At 38.9% G+C, this 19359-nt stretch overlaps 1 protein-coding gene across 2 annotated transcripts; it reads left to right on the top strand.

Moving 5' to 3' along the window:
* Positions 1-9309: 9309 nt before the first annotated feature.
* On the top strand, positions 9310-19323 carry igflr1 (IGF-like family receptor 1). 2 transcript variants are annotated; one of them, XM_074682997.1, is made up of 8 exons: positions 9310-9463; positions 9536-9728; positions 9823-9850; positions 11486-11539; positions 14822-14912; positions 14992-15075; positions 15258-15362; positions 18232-19323. In XM_074682997.1, exons 1-8 carry the CDS (start codon positions 9379-9381, stop codon positions 18555-18557), a joined length of 966 nt encoding a protein of 321 aa, XP_074539098.1. In that variant the 5' UTR covers positions 9310-9378; the 3' UTR covers positions 18558-19323. The 2 variants fall into 2 exon arrangements, with proteins under 2 accessions (XP_074539098.1, XP_074539099.1); XM_074682998.1 differs by lacking the exon at positions 11486-11539.
* The last annotated feature ends 36 nt before the right edge of the window (positions 19324-19359 follow it).

Below are 19359 nucleotides of genomic sequence, written 5' to 3'. Positions count from 1 at the left end.
TTAACCCCTTTTTCATTGCAATGTAAAATAAAGAATAAATGAAATACTGATCCTGGGTCCCTTGCTGTTTACATGTTCTCAGTTACTAATGAGGATAAGAGCAGAAGCAGACTTCTTTGTTTGTAGTGGCCAAATGTTGAGCCTTGACTTATAAAGTAGGACAAATGATTAGCAGTTATTTACCCTTTCTGTTTCTGTTCTGACCACTCCTAAACAGTATGGGGATGATATAGCACCTGGCTGCACCCTGCAGCACAGCACAGCACACGTGTCATAGCTATTTCCACTTGCTGCAGTCGTCATTTTCACACTCAGCGCCCACGTTGTGAAAATAGAAAATGAACTTCCGTTTGTGTTCACAGTTATTATGATTTCGTCCCCAAATGTAGTTTGATCAGAACAGTCTAATAGTGACTAGTTCCGACATTGTTGATCATCATGTCTTTGGTTCTTCTAAAAAAACAGATTGCTGGTTTTCTGGGTGAGAAAGCAAAAGACTTTTTATGTCTTCAATTTACACCAACATTTTTTTTTTTAGATTTTGGGGTTTTTTTAATAATTAAATTCAAATAAGCCTACAGAAATGGCCCACTGTGCACCTGTCTTATGCCTCTGATACCGACAGCAGCTCGATTCCACCATCAGAGCAAGTCAGGGGTGTGAACATCACACCTTTGCAGATTGCAGATCTGATGTGAGATTATTAATGTGCTGTACTTCTACAAGGTAGAAGCTGCACATGCTATCCTCTCATTGTCCTGTTCTTTGAAAGTGAAGACGTGGCACTGCATGGAGTTAATCTGCAATAAAGTCACTGTATGATCTCAAGCACTTACCGGACAACAGTCAACAATCATAACTTCCGTATGCAGTGCTGAAAGAAACTGAAAACTAAAAGCCATGTTAAAAGTTAAGTTTAAGTGAAGACACTTTGATTGCCCACACTTCAAAATGTACAAAGGAATGGGGTAAAGAGTTCAGCACTGCCTGCAGCTTTTTGATTTCTTTTTTCACCTGCACTTTGAATTCCTGCCCTGGATTTCCTTCCTCTCAGATTCCTATGCAAACATTCTGTCTCACAGTTCTGGGAAATTCAAAGTCTTCTCAGTGATGTTTTCTGGTAATCTTTGTCATCCTGCGTCATTAACACAACTGCTTGAGTACCCTTTTTTGGTTTACAAAGCTGCTAGTATAAGACCTCAACTAAAGAGGAAAAATTATTCAGCAAAATAACAGGGAAGTAAAAAAAAAGATGTGGTTTTATGTGTCACCTTTGGGAGGAGGCATGCAGCATCAAATCAACATGACGTCAAATCCAGTTAAAAGGATCATTGTAGATTTAACTTCTTACTTTTTACTCACTTCAAGCTCTCAATGTAACTTATATCTGTGGGCAGCTGAACTGGGTGGAATATTGAAAGTAAAAATCAGCCAGACCTCCAGTTGGCACAGAGTCCTGTATTCAGTCTGATGAAAGGAAATCTTTGGCCTATCCTGTCTGCATATCACAGGATTACATTTGAATCGACAGCATTTAATGAAAACTTGACATGGTATTTTAAAAACAATGAGCAGAGAGCAGGGCCCTGTTCTACGAAGCAGGATTACTGCCTAGCGAGGTAGTTTTGAGGATAGGTTTCGGATTCCCTGTTCTACGACACGGGATCACTCCTCAGCGAGGCGAGTCTCCATGGCAACGTATGCTGAACGGCTAACCTGCTCCGGGGCAGGTTAGGTTCCAGATTGAACTCGCGGACTATAAAAACCCCGCCCACTGACCAATGAGTCCTCACGAAAAAATGGCTTGTCCGTTCCTAGAGGATCCCGCAGACATCGGAGCTCGACCCACTCTCTTTTTGGGATGACCACCTTTATGAAAATTACTGGTTTTCCAGGGAGGGGTTGGTAGTACATGACACTTTCTACAGGTAGTTAAAGGGAATGAAGAATTCTCATTGCTGTAATAAGATCTTCAATGCCAACACTTCTGTTCCATGACAATATTTTATTGCCCATATTAAAATTGTGACAGGAATTCATGTAGGGCTCATGTGGGCTACATATCACAAAAATGGTAACACGATAGGAATGAACAAATGAATAAAATCATCTAAGAAATAAATTAGGTATGGTGCATGTTACAGTAAAAGTGCATGATGAACAAAATATTTTATTTGAACTACACCACTACACTTACGCATTTAGACTGTCAGCAATTTTCTGCCAGCACTCCTTCCGTGCTTTAGCAGCAGTGACGGTGCTGCTTTTAACGTTAATTACATGTTTCACCTCGTCATACTTCCTCATGATCACCTCCTGCTCCTCCTGTGTGAAGTATGCGGTCCTTCTCTCTCCGGCCTGCTCTGACGCTCCAGACTGCTCCATGTTTGCGATTGGTCAGATGCAGCGGGCTCCGCCTTATATGTGTGCACGCGCTCATTGCCTAGCTGGATCAATTTATGAGGTTGATAACCAGCGTCGTAAAACCGTGTAGCGAGACCGCCGGCTACCGGGCTCAGTTCAGCGAGGTAGCTCCAAGGCTATCTCACTAGACTGAACTTGCTTCGTAGAACAGGGCCCTGGATGATTTTTTGTTTGTTTGTTTGTTTGTTTGTTTTTGTGCTAAAATACACTTCAAAAAACATACCGGTGTCATCCACCATAGTCATAGATCTTGCATGCATAATCAGAATATAGTTGTCCAGCACATACTTTCTGTTGTTACAGGAGTGTGGGAAGAGGGGCTATTTGTTTCCAGCAGTAAAAATACTGAGGTTGACCAAGTTCACTTGGTGCTTACAGCACAGGAAATAACTGGCTAGCTTTGACTGCAGGGAACAATGTAACAGCTTTTTTTACTAACTCATTCATTTGTAGCACTTTTACAATGCTGCTATAGTCTCTCTCTCTCTCTCTCTCTCACACACACACACACACACACACACACACACACACACACACACACACACACACACACACACACACACACACACACACACACACAGTCTCATTCAGTGATACAATATGTTTTTGTTTCTGTTTGACTGAGTGTGGATGGTCTGGAAATGCCTTTTGACCTTTTTTCCTCTTTCTTTTTTGGAGCTTTGGGGGTTTGTTTGGAAAGTCTCTCGCAAGGAGAAAGAAAAATCACAGGAGGCTCATGTGGGGAAACAGGAAAAGGAATAGGAATTTGTTACTCCAAGCTTGACTTGAACGAATCAAAATAACCTTGAAAACATTATCTCAAAGCAACAGTCTCTTCTACCAACAGGATATATTAATATGTTGCAGAGTACTGGAAAATGGGGATTTAAAGTTCTGTTAAAGGTCCCATACTATGCTCCTTTTCTGCAGTTTAATATGGATCATTGGTGTCTTCATGAAATGGTAGTAACATGTTTTGGTCCAAAAAGCCAATAAATCAAGCACAGCAACATTGTTTCCAGGCTCTCATAGCCCCTCTGTTCAGAACGCTCTGATTTAGTGGGCGTGACCTTCATATGTAAATGAGCCACCGCTGATACCGCCCCGCTCTTCCACCTCACTAAGAGCGGCGCCACAAGCTCCGAGTGCACGATGTTTAGAAAACAGGGAAGCTCGTTTACCGTAACATTACAGGCTAAAACAACGGGCTAACCGCAGTTAGCATTCCTGAAGCTAACACAGAGACAGGGGGGACACTGAGTAAAAGCTCTTCCATCTGCTCCACAGCACACAGCATTTAAAATACTCACATTTCCAGGGTCCCAGGTTTGTTGGAGGATGGTTGGTAATGCGCCTGGATTCAGGACCAGTCTATTGGCTAGCCCTCTGTTGTACAGTCCAAAGTTGGAAAAGCAGTCGGCTGTGAAGTGACTAGCACACACATGCACAGTTTTACTAAGTGTAGCTGGCACATTTCCTTGATAAATGAACTCTAGCCACTCAGTCTCGTCTTCTTCCGAGATGGGAAGCTTGAGCATGGAACTATGTGGCTGTTTACAGCCAAAAACAAAACAGTGATGGCTGCTGGACCAGCAGCGGGGAGGGGAGTGGGCAGGGAGGGGGTTCGGGGGTATCTGCTCCGTTGGACCAATCAGGTCAGACTTGCTCCTGATTGGTCAAAAAGGGAATCGCTGACATCGGCAAATCCCCAAAATCTAAACGGCTCGTTTTAGGTCAGGATTTTACATTCACAAGCACTACCAAGTACAGGTTTTGTCATTAAATATCACATTTTGTGGGCTGGGAGGAAAGACAAAGACCCACAAATTTCACTAAAAGACTTAATAAAGCGATTTATGCATAATATGGGACCTTTAATTTGTGAGGCTATGGAAGAGTACATAGTATTTCAGTTCTGTAACAATAGTTACAGTGATATGTAAATGCTTTGTGAGACTGTATCAAATATAGGTACCAGATAAGGTTATAGGAACATGAAAAATTTCTGAAGCAACAGGTCTATAATCAGGCATCTAGAAAAGGAGAACTGTTTTTGAGAAAAAGCTGATCCGAGGGAACTGATGAGCTGGGACAAGTGTATTACATCCTGCTGCTGCCTCAGTCAGCAGTGCTTGTATCTGTGGTTTGGATTATACTCGGATGGTGCTTTTCTCACTTTACAGTGTTTACCAGTTGTTAATCTAAACTTTTGAATTGGAAAATAAATAAATAAATAAATTGATTGATCTGGGTTAAGCACTTTCTTCCAAAAAATAACTAAGGCTATTAAGTTTATTAAAACCTTAAAATGACTTTAATTCTGATAAAAGCCCATAATGTGGGATAGTATGCCTCTCTGAAGTAGCAAATCTTATTCTCTGTTAGTTTTTGTCTTTTTCTTTTACTGGTCCATTTAATGTAAACAATCTGAAGTGTAAATTGGGCTGCATTAAAATCTGACCTTACCACAGACTATTTAATGTCCCAGACCGTTTAACATCACAGACATGATTACACCCTTTTTTCCTGATATGGAGTTTCGAAGCCTGTCCTGTGCCTTAAGCATTTCTCGGGAGCATAAATGAGGGTCTGTGTTATTGATATGAGCACAGTTAACAGTCCTGCAAGCTATGTAAAGCTGTAATAGTTGAAAAAGAGCGCACAAAGCACCACTGCTAAATCAGTCACAAAGAAGGTTTTTTTTTGTTGTTCCTTTTTTCAAGAACATAACAGCTGAATTGTGCCATAAAAATGCAACTTTGGCTGGGCTGTGAGACACTTGGTTGGACACATTTGGTGTAGTCATCTAAAAAATCTGCAAGCTAAAACCACTTTACATAAAATTGCTCTAATTTTGAGGTGACTCAGTGAACTGGGAAATTCCTTAGACAAAGAGCTGACTGAGCAACCCTACTTGTAATACTTGGATGTAATGTGCACATGGGAAGTTTTACTAACTAATGTGTTTTTGCATTTTTATTTTCTATTTAAGTATGATTTTCACTCATTTAAGAATGATTTTCACTTATTTTTCACGCATAAAAGGATGAACGGACCCACTGCTGGGGTTTAATGATGGATATAGAGTTGGAGATAAAACTGTTAAAGATGTTAAATTACTGACAATCTGAATTCATTAGTGGTGTAACCTTACTGGTTATAACAGTTTTAAATAAAACGGCACAGATCAGGGACTGAGAAACAGTTACTCTGAGTGAAGCCAGAACTTCTAGAGCTCCCCCTCATGACTGGTTGGGGTAAAAGTCTTGGGTCTGCCCCCTTCATGTGAACACATGTCATATGGGTCCATTTAAAAAAAGTTAACGCTCATGTCAAATTAAATTGCTTCATACATGTTTTCAGCCATGACAGTAAGTTCTTATTGTGCTGAGTTATGTGCAAGCGTTGGAGAAGGCAAACAGATGTCGAATAGAGAGAGCACGTTATCACGATTGACAGCTCTGTAGTTAACTAGGGGAGGAACAGTGAGAGGAAACATTTCAAAGTTTAGAGCCTTTCCATGACCACAAGTAAACCAAGAATCTGTAGTGCTGTGGAGTGAAGGATGTTTAATGTTTCCTCATCAATTTGAATGTTTTTTTTTTTTTTTTTTTCAGAAAGCAGAACCTACCTTGCTATGGCTCCACTTATGCAGTTTGCCAGCATGCGCTGAGACAATAATTGTGCTTCACATCTGTGCAACATGTGATTCAGCTTCATTGTGGGCAATGCTGCGATATAAGGACTCAACACACTTAACTCAGCGGAGGCAGTTCATCCTCTAAGTTTAATTTTTATTGCTAAATTATTTGTTAACAAAGAAAAGAACTTTCATGATTTGTTAAAAAGTCTTCTTTAAAGGTGATGGTGGTGTATCTTTGAAGTCATTATAACGGGACACACTATAAATTTGGTAATCAATCAATCAATCAATCAATCAATCAATCAATCAATCTATCTTTATTTATATAGCGCCAAATCATAACAAATGTTATTTCAAGACACTTTACAAAAACATTTACAGGTTACAGGGGGGGGGATACACACACGCGCGCGCACACGCACACACACACACACACACACACACCTACACACACACACACACACACACACACACACACACACACACACACACACACACACACACACACACAGAGAGAAAGGGAGAGAGAGAGAAACAGACCCAGTCTGAAGTTTGTTGCTGTGGTGACAGTTAAGGAGAAACCAGCAGGCCGGCCTGGCAACAATCCAAAGCCGTAGCAGCTGGAGTCTGACAGGAGCACAGCAGCAGGCCGTCTACTTCACCGATCCCCAGGAACCTACAAGACAAACTCAGAGCCTCCCAGAGAGGTGTATGGTCAGTAACTATAACAGGACAGTAAGACTAGAAGTTAGACTGACAGAAAAAGAGGGAAACAGGAGCCCTGTGTGTCAGTTCCCCCCAGCAGTCTAAACCTATAGCAGCATGACTAAGAGCTGGTTCAGACCTGATCCAGCTCTAACTGTGAGCTTTATCAAAAAGGAAAGTTTTAAGTCTATTCTTAAAGGTTGAGACCGTGTCTGCTCCCCGGACCTCAACCGGTAAGCTATTCCAAAGAAGAGGAGCCTGATAACTAAAGGCTCGACCTCCCATAGTACTTTTAGAGACCCTAGGTACAACGAGCAGACCTGCATGTTGAGAACGCAAAGACCTAGACGGGTTATACGGAACGATTAAGTCTTTAAGATATGATGGCCTGATGCCATTAAGCGCTTTGTAAGTCAAAAGAAGGATTAATCATGCTGGCAGGGGTTTACTGAGTCAATGATTCATCATAGACGGTCAGATATATAGTTAAAATTTCTGAGGGGTGACCTAAAATCAGCCCTTTGACTTAAAAACAAAATGAATAAAGAATTTATAAATTCATACAGAAAAAGGCAAAAAGGGATGCTTGGAAAAAAGCAATTAAAAACCAAAGATCACTTTATGTGAAATATCTATTGATTTAAAGACTTAATCTTACCACCAGAGGGCGCTGTGTGCATATGTGGATGTATAGGCTATGTGGATGTATAGACCATGTGCTATACAGGAGGCTGGCCTGATTTGTTTCATGTTCTTGTTCCTTTTTTTTCCTCATCTGAAATAAAATTGTGAAAAACAGCCCTACAGTGTGCCAAGCATCCCCATGATGGGATGTCGGAGTGATAGCTCATTACTTCTTGATACTGTGAGATGGACAATGGGAGAGATGCACATTTCAAGCCAACACCTTTATCTTTATTTAAGAAGTAAGAATGAGTGTTGAAAGATGTTTGATAATGAGCATTTCACTCTACGGTAAAAAAAAAAAAAAAAGTGTGACAACAAATCCCGTTCTATTTTGTTCGTTATTCGTTTATTTAACAGTTTAATGGTGTAGCCCGTAGGGGAGACTGGGGACAGTTGCAACACTTTTTACATTACTCTCAGTTACTCAGAGAATATTTGGACTAGTCTCACCAAATCTTTACATATTAAACCTACCTGTCTGCTAAATGCCCATACCATTTAAAGATGGCTACATATAAAATAGTAATCACAATATTCATTTGAAAAGAGGAATTCAGATGTTGCAACTGACCCCTAACCTGGGGACAGTTGCAACACAGATCAGGGACGGTTGCAACATATAAAAAAAAACCCATTAATTTTTCACTAATTATCATCAGTGTTTTGTCTAAATAGGACAAATACTAATGTTATGACCCAGAGTGGGCTCAAATTTAATTTTCTTTTCTGTACAGCTTTAAGGTATTTAATTAGTTTTGTTTTGTTTTTAAACATGGGCCTACCTTGAGTCAATGTGCAGAAATTACTGAAGCTATAAAAACTCAATATTGCATTTTGGGACAAAAAGAATGGAATAACTTGCAACATTATTTTTTGATGCCGTGCTTGCAAGATTCTTTTCTTTCTTGTGGAACCTGAACAATGTGGTGTGCCATATGTCAAAGGCCTTGGCCATTGCCCTCACTGATTTGCCCTCATCTGTAATAATATCTGAGGCTTGTTCCAAAATACTGAGGGGAACCCCTCTGTTAGTGACTCTCTTCCTCACTCTTTGCATACTGAAAATAAACAGAATACAATTTCTCTATTTAGATGATTCATTCACTCTATGACAAGTTTATATGACACATACAACATACAACAATAACTAAGTGCTAATTTTTGCTTAACAAGTTATTTGGGAAATTATCCTGTTTATCATTAGCGTTAGTTTCTCCATATGATTGCCTGTTCTGTTCATCATGAGCAATAAAATATATTAATTTAGCCTATTTTGAACTAAAAAAATTTGAAAATATGGTTGTGTGGTCTCTTCTAATAAAACAAACCTAATATCATGGGGACAGTTGCAACAGTTGCAACTGTCCCCATGGTACCAGTCATGACAAAACGCCATGTGCTGGCTAGCCACATCGACATTGAGACATGCTCACCATGTCATTTAATAGTCAACAAACAGTGATTCGAACTAGAAAAGTTTGGGTTCATTCATACATAAGGTCAGGACAGTATGACAAAAAAACAGCTCATGAAAAAAGCTACTTTCATACCTCCAAAACAACTTTACTTGATAGAAGCAGGACTAGATGCTCAATATGGCCTCTCTCTTCTTGGTGGGTAGAGGGTCTAACTGAGCATGTGCAGTGTGAGTGTCATCACTCTAGCATGTTTCTGATTAGAGAAATTAGGCTTGTTGCAACCGTCCCTTGTTGCAACTGTCCCCAGTCTCCCCTATAACATGTGATTTTTTTTTTCTTTTTTTTTTCTGAAAAATACGTCATGGAAATTTGTCATGAAAAAAAAAAACACCAGTTTGGAGGTACACGTAGGTTTTAAAATAGACAGACTGTCTGATGTGGGAGGTACAAAGTCTGCAAGTATAACTCCAACACCCCACAGCTCGTCTAAGCTCGGGGACGATGGGGTACTCGGATAAATGCGCGGATCGAGAAAAACGATGGGACGCGTTAACTTCAAAATGTGTTCCGTGTCCTCTAAAACCAGGTAAGCCATCAGTCAGTACCGTTTGATATGATATGATATGAAATGATATGATTATTGTATTCATTTTTATAGGACACAAAGTCACCCCCAACTGTGGATATGATGATTATGGAGGTAGACACGAGGTGCCACTTAAACCGTGTGACCCCAACACTTTTAATGACGGCAACAGACCAGATTGTAAGCCTTGTTCTCCCTGCCCAACTGGGTACAAAAGTGAATTTCAGTGCAGCTCAACTACCGACACGAAGTGCGCGAAAATAAGGTAAGGAAGTAGGCAAAAACCACTTTTACTATGTCCAGCTCTGTGCGATTTCACGAAGTTGAAAACCTGTTCACTGTTTTCTGGATTTACACAGAGTCGTGGGGACTGAAGTTCCAGAGAAAGTAAGTAAACGAGCTTTTACCATAATTTATGTCTCTGTTTTTGAAGCAACCTGAAACGACTCGGCCACTTCGACTATTTTTATTTTAGCAGTGCCTCAACTGTAATTCTATTTACATGTCGTTTATATAAACAGTTAGAAGGCATCTGCAAAAAACAAATTTATGTTAAATAAATAAATAAAAGACAAAGAGGAAACTATGACATCAGGGCTTCTTTCTGGAAAGGAAATCAACCCTCATATAAAAGTCCCCCATTTTCACAGTTAGAATTCTCCCAGTTTCTTTTAATAACGGATGTTTGGAGATTATTAAAAAAAGTTTTCAAAATTAGTCAATAAATTAACACAGTTTGGACCACCTCCTAAAGTTTCCAACCTTTGTGCAAGAAAGAAGGCCGTCAGCATCTCTTTAACCGAATCCTGTCATTTTATTTTTCAATCCAAAAGGCGACCAGCTCTTTTTTTCCCTTTTTTTTTAAATTCACATTTCATTATTTTACAGAAAAGAACAAAGAAACACCCTGTTGCAAGAGGGGGCATTATTAGTAGAGTTTTAATCATAATTCATTTACATGTACAGACATGTCTACGTAGGATCTTAAACAGTTTAAAATTTCAATTTTCATCGTCATTCCTTATTTAAACTTTTCCCTAATAATGCTCCATTGGCCACCCCCTTTGTTGGAGTTCCCGAGAGCTGAAGCTGCGCTCACAGCCAAAAAAAACTGCAAGCAAGTTATCTATGTTGTTATAGTCCAGCAGTGGCGTCGTTAGGCCTAATTTGAGGGGCTGAAGCCCCTCCTAAAGTATCATCAAGCCCCCCTAAATGATTTGAGGTGATTTCAACATACTACTCTGTGGTTTTCGCGGGAGATGTGAAATCGCGAACGATTCGAGTCTTTTGTATAGCTTTTTCAAATGAACGGTGAGAACCGATTGACAGTCGTGCGTGAGCTGTTCGTTCTGAAACGTGCAGGCAATTTGTAGTCAGTAATGGCCAGCAAACAAAAGGCTGACACAGAGCAGCGAATCAGTTATTTTTGTTCACTGAAAAGCGCTGTTCAAAAGAGTCGACTCGTTCGAGAACGTCCCATCTCTCGCGAAAACCATCCCGGTACTTGGACAACTAAAGTTACGAAACAAAGCCTCTTTGTAGTAGTGGAAGGAGATAACACTTTGATAGTAGAAGCTAGCTCAACTAATGAGGTAAAAACAAATCACAAAGCGCACTCAAGACCGTTTGGAGGGCTGAAGAGTTTATCTGATGAGGCAGAGACAGGCTAAACTTTCATATTGACTCCCAGCGTTTGAACTAAGCTAGGAGCGGTGGGCAGGCTTTATCCGCCTCTTCTTCCTTGTTACTGGACGGACAGTCAAAAGGATGGAGTCTATCTTCTTGTCATGGACTCTGGAGTAAAGCAAGACACAAGAAGTCTTTATTTAAACCATCGATATAGAATGGGTATCAGGAAGTTTTTCCCAAAAGTAAGTATTTATCACTGATGGTAGTTAACAATTGACTCCAGCCCCCTGCTAACAGTAGTTTATGATTATTATTATCATTGTATTATTGTGATGAATACAACAATAATAATACATTAACAATAATCACTCCGACATCCCTATTGATCTGTAGGAGTCAGGGCAGAGGACTACAGGGAATGAGAGGGGAGAGACTTCCACTGGAAAGGTGAGTCTAGAGATAGAGTAATTTGTCTGTAGGACACTGAAAATAAATAAAATAAAATTTGAATAAGTAATATGGTAAAAATGAGATAGCCTAACTCGGTGGGTAATAAAAACAGCTAAAGCAGAGCAGGTCATAAAATTAGAAGTGATAGATCTGGTCTAAAAGGGAGAAATAAAACAGGTTAAGAGGATTTAAATAAATAAAATAATAACAATAAATTATACTACATACAATCAGCTGAAAGCCACTCTAAAAAGTTAGGTCTTGAGTTTACTTTTAAAAATATGAACAGTAGGAGCTACCCTTAGGTCTTGAGGTAGGCTGTTCCACAGATTGGGGACATAATAATAGAAAGAGGCTTCCCCAAGTGTTTTAATTCTAACTTCAGGTACCATTAAAGTTGACTTCAAAATACAAAACTATTATTGTGTTGTCTGCGAAAGTCATGGCATTAGCCTCTATGTTGAGCAGTTATTAACTCTATGGCTGTGTCCGAAATGGCATACTAACGTACTACTCATACTAAGTGTGACGTCAAAAATAGTATGTAGTGCGTTCACATTAAATAGTATGAAAAGATTGTGTGCGCGAGAAATACCCGGATCTATACTATATCGGTAAAAATTGTAAGTATGGGAGGTGGGCATATTAGTCGCACTGACACGCCCCATAATGCATTGCGAGCCCGGTATTTAAAAATATAAATAGTGAATGAGATGACAAGATGAGAAGCAACTAAAATGGACTTACCTCGAAAGGGAAACCAAAACGTAAGTACAAAGAAATAAAGTGCCTGAGGCGAGGGACGGATCGTCTTCGTGTCTGCGAGCAGTAAACATTTTTTAATTTTTTGAAGAGTGATGAATTCGTCTTGAGACCGGTGTTAGCTTAAAAATCATCCACTAGTGAACTTCCCGTTTTCAAAATAAAAGCACCCGTTTATCTCCTTTAAGTTCTTAAACGCTTTTGTAAATTGGGCTCTTGTTTTGGAGCCGACCGTAAGTTTCTTCGATAGCATATTGGCGCTCTTAACAGAATGTCCGAAATGTCGAAATTAAATTTATATCCATGTGTTTTATGGCCCAAATGACCACATTTTGGTATTCTACGTGATGACTTTCTCGCCTAAAATGTTCTTAAAACTTTCAAATGTGGTGAATCAACAGAGATATTTGATAACCTGGTGTGCTTCCATAGACTTATGTGTGCTTCCAATTTTTGTCGTCGGAGGTTTTGAAATGCATCATGGGAAACCAAGTAGTATACTACAGTGTAAACGGTTGGCACTCTAATCATACTTATAGTATGTAGTATACAGTATTTACACAACGACCATGTAGTATGTTGTACGTTAGTATGCCATTTCGGACACAGCCTATGTGTTGTTTTCCGTTTGTTACACATTTGATCATCTGCATCTCCTGGGGCTGAAGCCCCCCCCTGTCCCTAAATCCTAGTGACGCCCCTGCCAGTATGCATAAATCAGGATGCTTTTATACAAGAATTAAATTCTATCTGTAAAAACATCAGTTACTCAGGTAATATATCTTTGAACCAATGGGCAGGACTACGATAAGTGCTCAAGTGTAGCCTACCTGTCTCACCACAACCATGCCGGCACAGATCGTCGGTAGTAGGATTTATTTTTTTAGTGACTGTGAAGTGACGTAAGCTCTGTGTATAATCTACATTTGGATAGTCTAAAATAGGACAAATTGAGAGACTGATGTTGGATGTTTTAGAATAATGTCCCAGTGCTCTAAAGTAAAAGATGAGCTAATGTCCCATTCCCACTGTGATTTGGTGGTGGTAGTGCTGCCTGTATGAAGTAGGGACAGTCTCTTGACTTATGCTAGCTTCCTTCAGTTAGTTATCAAAAACAGTCTAGGCCAGGTATGATTCCTTGACATGAACATTTTTTAATGTCAGATCTTAATTGCAAGTGTTTAAAAAAATCATTTAGTAAAAAATATGGTTTTAGTTTTTATATGGTATAATACCTCCATCCTTTTTGACATAGACTTGGATGATTCTTCGTTCTGTCCAAGTGGCCCCTAGCAGTGTTGCACCACCTGCAGTTAATAATGGGTGATGCCACAATGGACAGCTTGGCAGAGACACACCGTAAATTGACAGCTGTCTATATACTATCTTCACATTGTCACTAGAAAATTCTGTAGTTTGTTCATTTTAGAGTTGTATTTAGGGTATCACTAAAATGAACTTGGTCATGTTAATTTGTTAAATTCTACTATGATCGTATTTTCTAACCATTCACAGCCGTCTATTGTGTGTGTTTGCTTTTTTTTTCCTCATGTGCCCGGGACAGTGGGAAATGTACATTATGTGCCACATAATACAGATAGGGAACTGGGACACCATTGTCCACTTTTTTTCCTGGGCATTATTCTTTTTTTTCTACAATTAATTCAGGGTTTCTTGACTTGCCATAAAAAGTTTGAATTTTTTTTTTTATTTTCTTAAAACCATGGTTGGGGAAACTTTAATGCTAAGGATGCCGTAAGTAAAGACAGTAAAGACAGTAAAGACAGTCTGGCTTGTGAATTTGTCTCTATCACTTCACTCTGCCCCACAACGATAAGGGTAGGATTGTTGATCATCTTACATCTTCTTTGATATCTTGGAGAATTTTTGGACTATGAAAAATAGTTTTTTGATCAGAGATTTAATAAGTATTCCTAAATATTATATACCTTTAGGCTTCCAGACAAAGGGTGCAGAGCCAAATTGATTTACCAAAGCATACTGCTTAAGGGAAATGGTCTTGCTTTTATTACAATTAATTATATATTCAAACAGTCATCAAAATACTAGGAGTTTAAACAAGAGTGTTGTTGAGTGAGTGGATAGTGATAACAAAATATTATCAGCATACCGGCTGATTAATTCCAGTTATGTCAGAGTTTGTGCAGATAGCACAAGCAAGTGGCTCCAAGGCTAAAAAGAAAAAAATAGTCTGTGGAATGGGGAAGCCCTGCCCTTTAGATCAAAATAGTTGGAAGGGGTGAGACATTAAACCATTAGTTTTGTCACGTTCAGTTGGCTCATCATATATCGCTCTGATCTGTTTCATACGACTGGACCCAAATCTTTATCCAGACAATACATGAAGAAATAGCTGTAAAAGATATGATGTCAGCTGCTCCTTCAGAGTCTGGAGGCAACCACCTCTTATAATAGCAAGAAGCACACAATGACACAAAAACCAGAAGAGTCTGACAGCATAAACAACAGCAGCATTTCTTCTTGTTTACAATTTAGTTTCAGACACACCCAACAACCACTTCTTCACCAACTGCATTAACTACATCAGCAGTCTTGGGTTCAGCCATAACTGGTGATGTTGTGTCATGTAAGTAAAGATTCTTGTATTTGTCAATGTAGCACATAATCATTCAAAGTCTAAATTCAACCTTGACCTTTTGTTGCAGGGGCAGTGCCATTAGCTATCCTCATTGTAATTATGCTTGTGTTGCTTCCTGTGTGGGTCCTTCACATGAAGCGGCAAAAAAGAGGTAAGAAAGTAAAGAAAGAGAAGTGTATGTGAACCCAAAAACTCTACTGACCCAAGTTAGCTTAGTTTTTGTAGAGCAAACCTGTTATTTTTGCTGTGCAATGATAGAGTCAGGCTTATGGCTGAACTCAGAATCATGTCACTCAGATTTGTGTTTTTCTGTTGCTTTTGGGTTGACCCCAGGTCAGAACACAATCTTGGGTTTCAGAAGGAAGTCCTCATACATCAATGCAGGCTTCTCTTCCATGTCTGCAACACCTGCTAACTCTGATCCAGAAGATGCTCCAAGTAAGTTGAACAAACATATTTTTCTATAAATGTGTGAAGAGCAAAAAATTTTTAAGTTCCAGAAGCTCACCGGGTTTGGCACCGGTCTACAGGGCCCTGGATACAACAGGAACCACATTGTGTAGCATTAAAGGGGAATGAAGTAGCACAGACAGAAACAAAAGATGTTGCAGCATCACATTTAAAATGTTCAAAAGACAGGTGCTCTGACATTGATGTTCACCCGCAGAAAATGATCTTATATTTGAATACATGTCAGTACACAGTTAAAAAACAGGTGCATTGTAGATTTACAGTGTATCTTTTTTTTTATTACATTCTTGAATGTGGAGTGATAAATAGGCAGATGGTGATAAGGCTGATGATGGACCCCCTGGAGCCCCTATGTCAGAAAACTGTTACACAAATAGTCACCATAATACAGGGAATCAAGGGCCTCTGAAATGTTGATTCTTAACCGTGCATATCAGGGTTTTTAAAGGTGGTGTTATTTTTTCATCCCTGCTGCTCAAGCAGGGATGAAAAAACAGAATCTGAAGATCACTTTGACCCATCTTAAACTTTGCCTGACTGTGTACACAGTGTTAAGGATGGGTGTTAATCCCATGCCACTGTTCAATAGTAAACAATAGCTTGGAAATGAAATCCCAAGAAATTCTGTAGCAAAAATTAGCTTCAGAAAAAATAGGACTCTGTATGTGCCAGATAAAGCCAAAAGCCTAAGTTAAAGGTCAAGTGTAAGAATTTATCACAAATAGAGATAAAGTTAGAAGTAAACTGACTTAAACAAACAAAATGTGTACATGAAATAGAACTAATATAGAACATTATCATAGTAACACCAACTACTTCAATTCAGGTAACCTGGTGAATTAAAAATGAACTCATGACCAGAGTTGGGGTCCGTTACTCAAAAAAGTAAAGAGTTACCCGTTACTCGTTACTGTTGAAAAAAGTAGTGCCTTACACTACTTGATTACTCCATGGAAATAGTAACGAAGTTACACTACTCGTTACATTACTTTATCCCCCTGATACATCTTTATATGCTTCAAGAGATTCGCGGTTGTGTTCCACGCAGTATTCAGCCTCTTATTTCCTGGGCATAACTTGCATTTTACGGTCACTCTCTTCTCCTTCTGCTCTACAAAATCCAAATAATGTGCATATGAACTGTCACAGTAAAATTGGTTGCCTTATATAAATCTGTGCCCCACTGACAACACTGCACTCCCTCCCACTGTAAATGCCCCTTTTAAAGGATAATTTCATTTTATACAGCTTTTACATTGTTTATAGAATGAAGTAGAACAAAATACTCACCCAGAAGGCTTTCCTGATCCAAGCAGTGCTTGGGAGATATTTAGATCCAAAATCGTGCAGCGGACGTCACCTCTTCATGGTCAGCACTGGGGAAGTCAAGAGGTAACAACACCAGCCATGGTCTGCTGAACAAAACAGCATCATGTGATCCTGGAGTTTATGATAACAACACAAATTGTTTTTGTGTTTTATTTGTCACTTAAGTCTCCAGGTTTTGTAGTCCTAACAGATGGAAAAAAAGCCACTTTTATGACACATAGGAGCTTTATTCTCAGCTTAAAATAAAAACATTACTGAAAGATTGTACCTTGTTATACTGAAGGTAAGACATGAAGTTACCCCTAACTGTGGCTCTGATGGTGAAAGAGGGGAAAATGGTGGCTGCTTTAATCCTGCATTTCATTTTTTTTCCCCTTAGCTTTACTGTGAGAGTTTCTGTCTTCTGTACAAATTTAGTTTTGTGTTTTTTTATGTCTTGTGTCATATCTTGTCAAGTTGCCACAGTTGTATATGACAGATGTTTAAAATCCCAGGACTTAAGCACTATTAAGCACAATGTATATATATATATATATATATATATATATATATATATATATATATATATATATATAAATATATATATATATATATATATATATATATATATATATATATATATATATATATATATATATATATATATATATATATATATATATATATGGCCACCCCTGCTTTAAGATATGCGTCTAAATGTTTCAATGAATCCAAGTTAAATTGTTTTGAGAAGTTATACATCTTATTTATTTATTTTATGAATATCAGGTTTTACATATAGAACCATTTAAAGATTGACAATACAGCACAAACTGTTCAGGCTTCTTTAGTATGACAATTAATTATATTAGGAAGTAAAGCTGGTGCCATTGTGGATAGCTTTTCCTCTTTGAGTAAAGGGATAAACCAAATCATGTGCCAATTGCAGGTCAGATTCTGCAGACATTATGTTATAGGACACATCACAGACAAAGTATCAGCTACAATCAAAGGTTTGAGTCTTGAAGAAAGAAGAAAAAGACACTCACAGTGTATAAAACCAAGTTCAAGTCAAATGGCTTCTTCCACAAGCTGTATCTCCTGCAGGTTGAGCATGTATCTCCTGTGAGTTTCTGTCAGAATGAAGTTTAAGCTGCAGTTTTCCTCACTTATCCAAAAGTGGGCATGGCCAAGAGGCGTATGCCTGGAAATCTAAGGTTGGGTCTACCAAGGTTGGGAACCAGCTGTCTCAATTGTGTAAAAGTATTATATAAACAATCCAGGTCGAATACATATTTGCTAACAAGATAAATACATGTCATACAACAATTTTTTGCTTGTTTTAATATCTGCTTTACTGCCGTAAGTGACAGTTGTGCAATACAGTGTAATAAGGTGGAAAAGTGTAATAAATTAATATCAGTTTCAAAAGCTGGTATTCATTTATTTCTGTTCTGTTCTGTTCAGGTAACAGGAAATAGTTCAGCTGAAAACTGAATGATGTTTTTTATTACCTTTCTCTGTACAGGTCCTGATGTACTTTCAGCCCCATTACAGACGGTTTTGGACGACCTGGATGTGCTAGAAGAGCTGGTGATATTGTTGGATCCAGAAAGCCATGGAGTGAAAAACACCAAACATTTAGCATCCCTCGTCTCCTTCCCCAACACCTGGATCACCTACACCTACTCTATGAGGGACAGCAAAAGCCCCCTGAAGGCCGTGTTAGAGGGGGTTACCAGCCGCCACCCTGACTGGACGGTGGGGCACCTGGCTAAGCTGCTCCAACAGATAGAGCGCAATGACGCCGTCGCTGTCCTCTCCAAAATCAGGCTGAGTGAGATGGCTGTGTAACCTTTGTTTTCTTGCCTGTAGTCATACTTGTAAGATTCAAAGTGTCACTGTTCACGAAATCCAGGTGAAGAAAATATGTCAGTGTCCTGAGCAGCAGGAACCCCAAGGGGAACAGAAGGGGTCCTGGTTTGTTAGGGATGTATAAAAATGTATTCGAGTTTTCACGTTTCATGACTTTCTGTACAGTAAGTTTGAAAAATGAAGGACAGCATGCAAAATCTGAAGACAAACGTGTTTGATAACACAGCTGCTCATGAAAGACAACAGATAATATAGCTCAACCATGTTATACCTTGACAGTATTACACAATTCAATAATAACATTTTTGTGTTGGTAGCTTTTAGCATTTCTGATACAATGAAAGAAAACCACCTATGTGTGTCTTCTTTATGCACTAAAATGGTTAATAATAAACATAAAGAAATGAAGTGTAATTATTTTTCTGTTTGTGTATCATACCTCTCTTTTTTTACCTCTGTCATTGTAACTTCATGGCTGTGGGAGCCCAGAGGAGATATCTTAGCCATACACCTTATTTACTTTGTTTCATCTTTCATTGGTAAAAAAATAAAAGAAAACTGGTGAAATCTCAAGAAAACAACCCAATTGACTCTCCATGTTGGGGCGACAGAGTACATTAAATGTTTGGATTCACGGCCAAGTTATGTCTCTGTAAATGACAGCTCTTATTTATTTATGTTTTGTATTTGACAACATATGTACCCACTATTCACATCATTACTGTACATGACATTTTGAGTTATTACACACCAAAAAATGTTTCTAAAAGTCATGTTTTTA

This window comes from Halichoeres trimaculatus, unplaced genomic scaffold (genome assembly GCF_033239565.1).
Source record: "Halichoeres trimaculatus isolate MK-OKI-2021-1 unplaced genomic scaffold, fHalTri1.1 fHalTri1_scaffold_12, whole genome shotgun sequence".
In the NCBI taxonomy this organism is placed as follows: Eukaryota; Metazoa; Chordata; class Actinopteri; order Labriformes; family Labridae; genus Halichoeres; species Halichoeres trimaculatus.
This window is presented reverse-complemented; position numbering and strand designations above follow the sequence as displayed.

Coding starts and splice junctions, on each gene's coding strand:
- igflr1 (XM_074682997.1), top strand. CDS start 9,379: ATGGGGTACTCGGATAAATGCGCGGATCGAGAAAAACGATGGGACGCG. Junction 9,729..9,822: donor ACGAAGTGCGCGAAAATAAG/GTAAGGAAGTAG, acceptor GGATTTACACAG/AGTCGTGGGGACTGAAGTTC. Junction 11,540..14,821: donor GAGAGACTTCCACTGGAAAG/GTGAGTCTAGAG, acceptor TTTACAATTTAG/TTTCAGACACACCCAACAAC.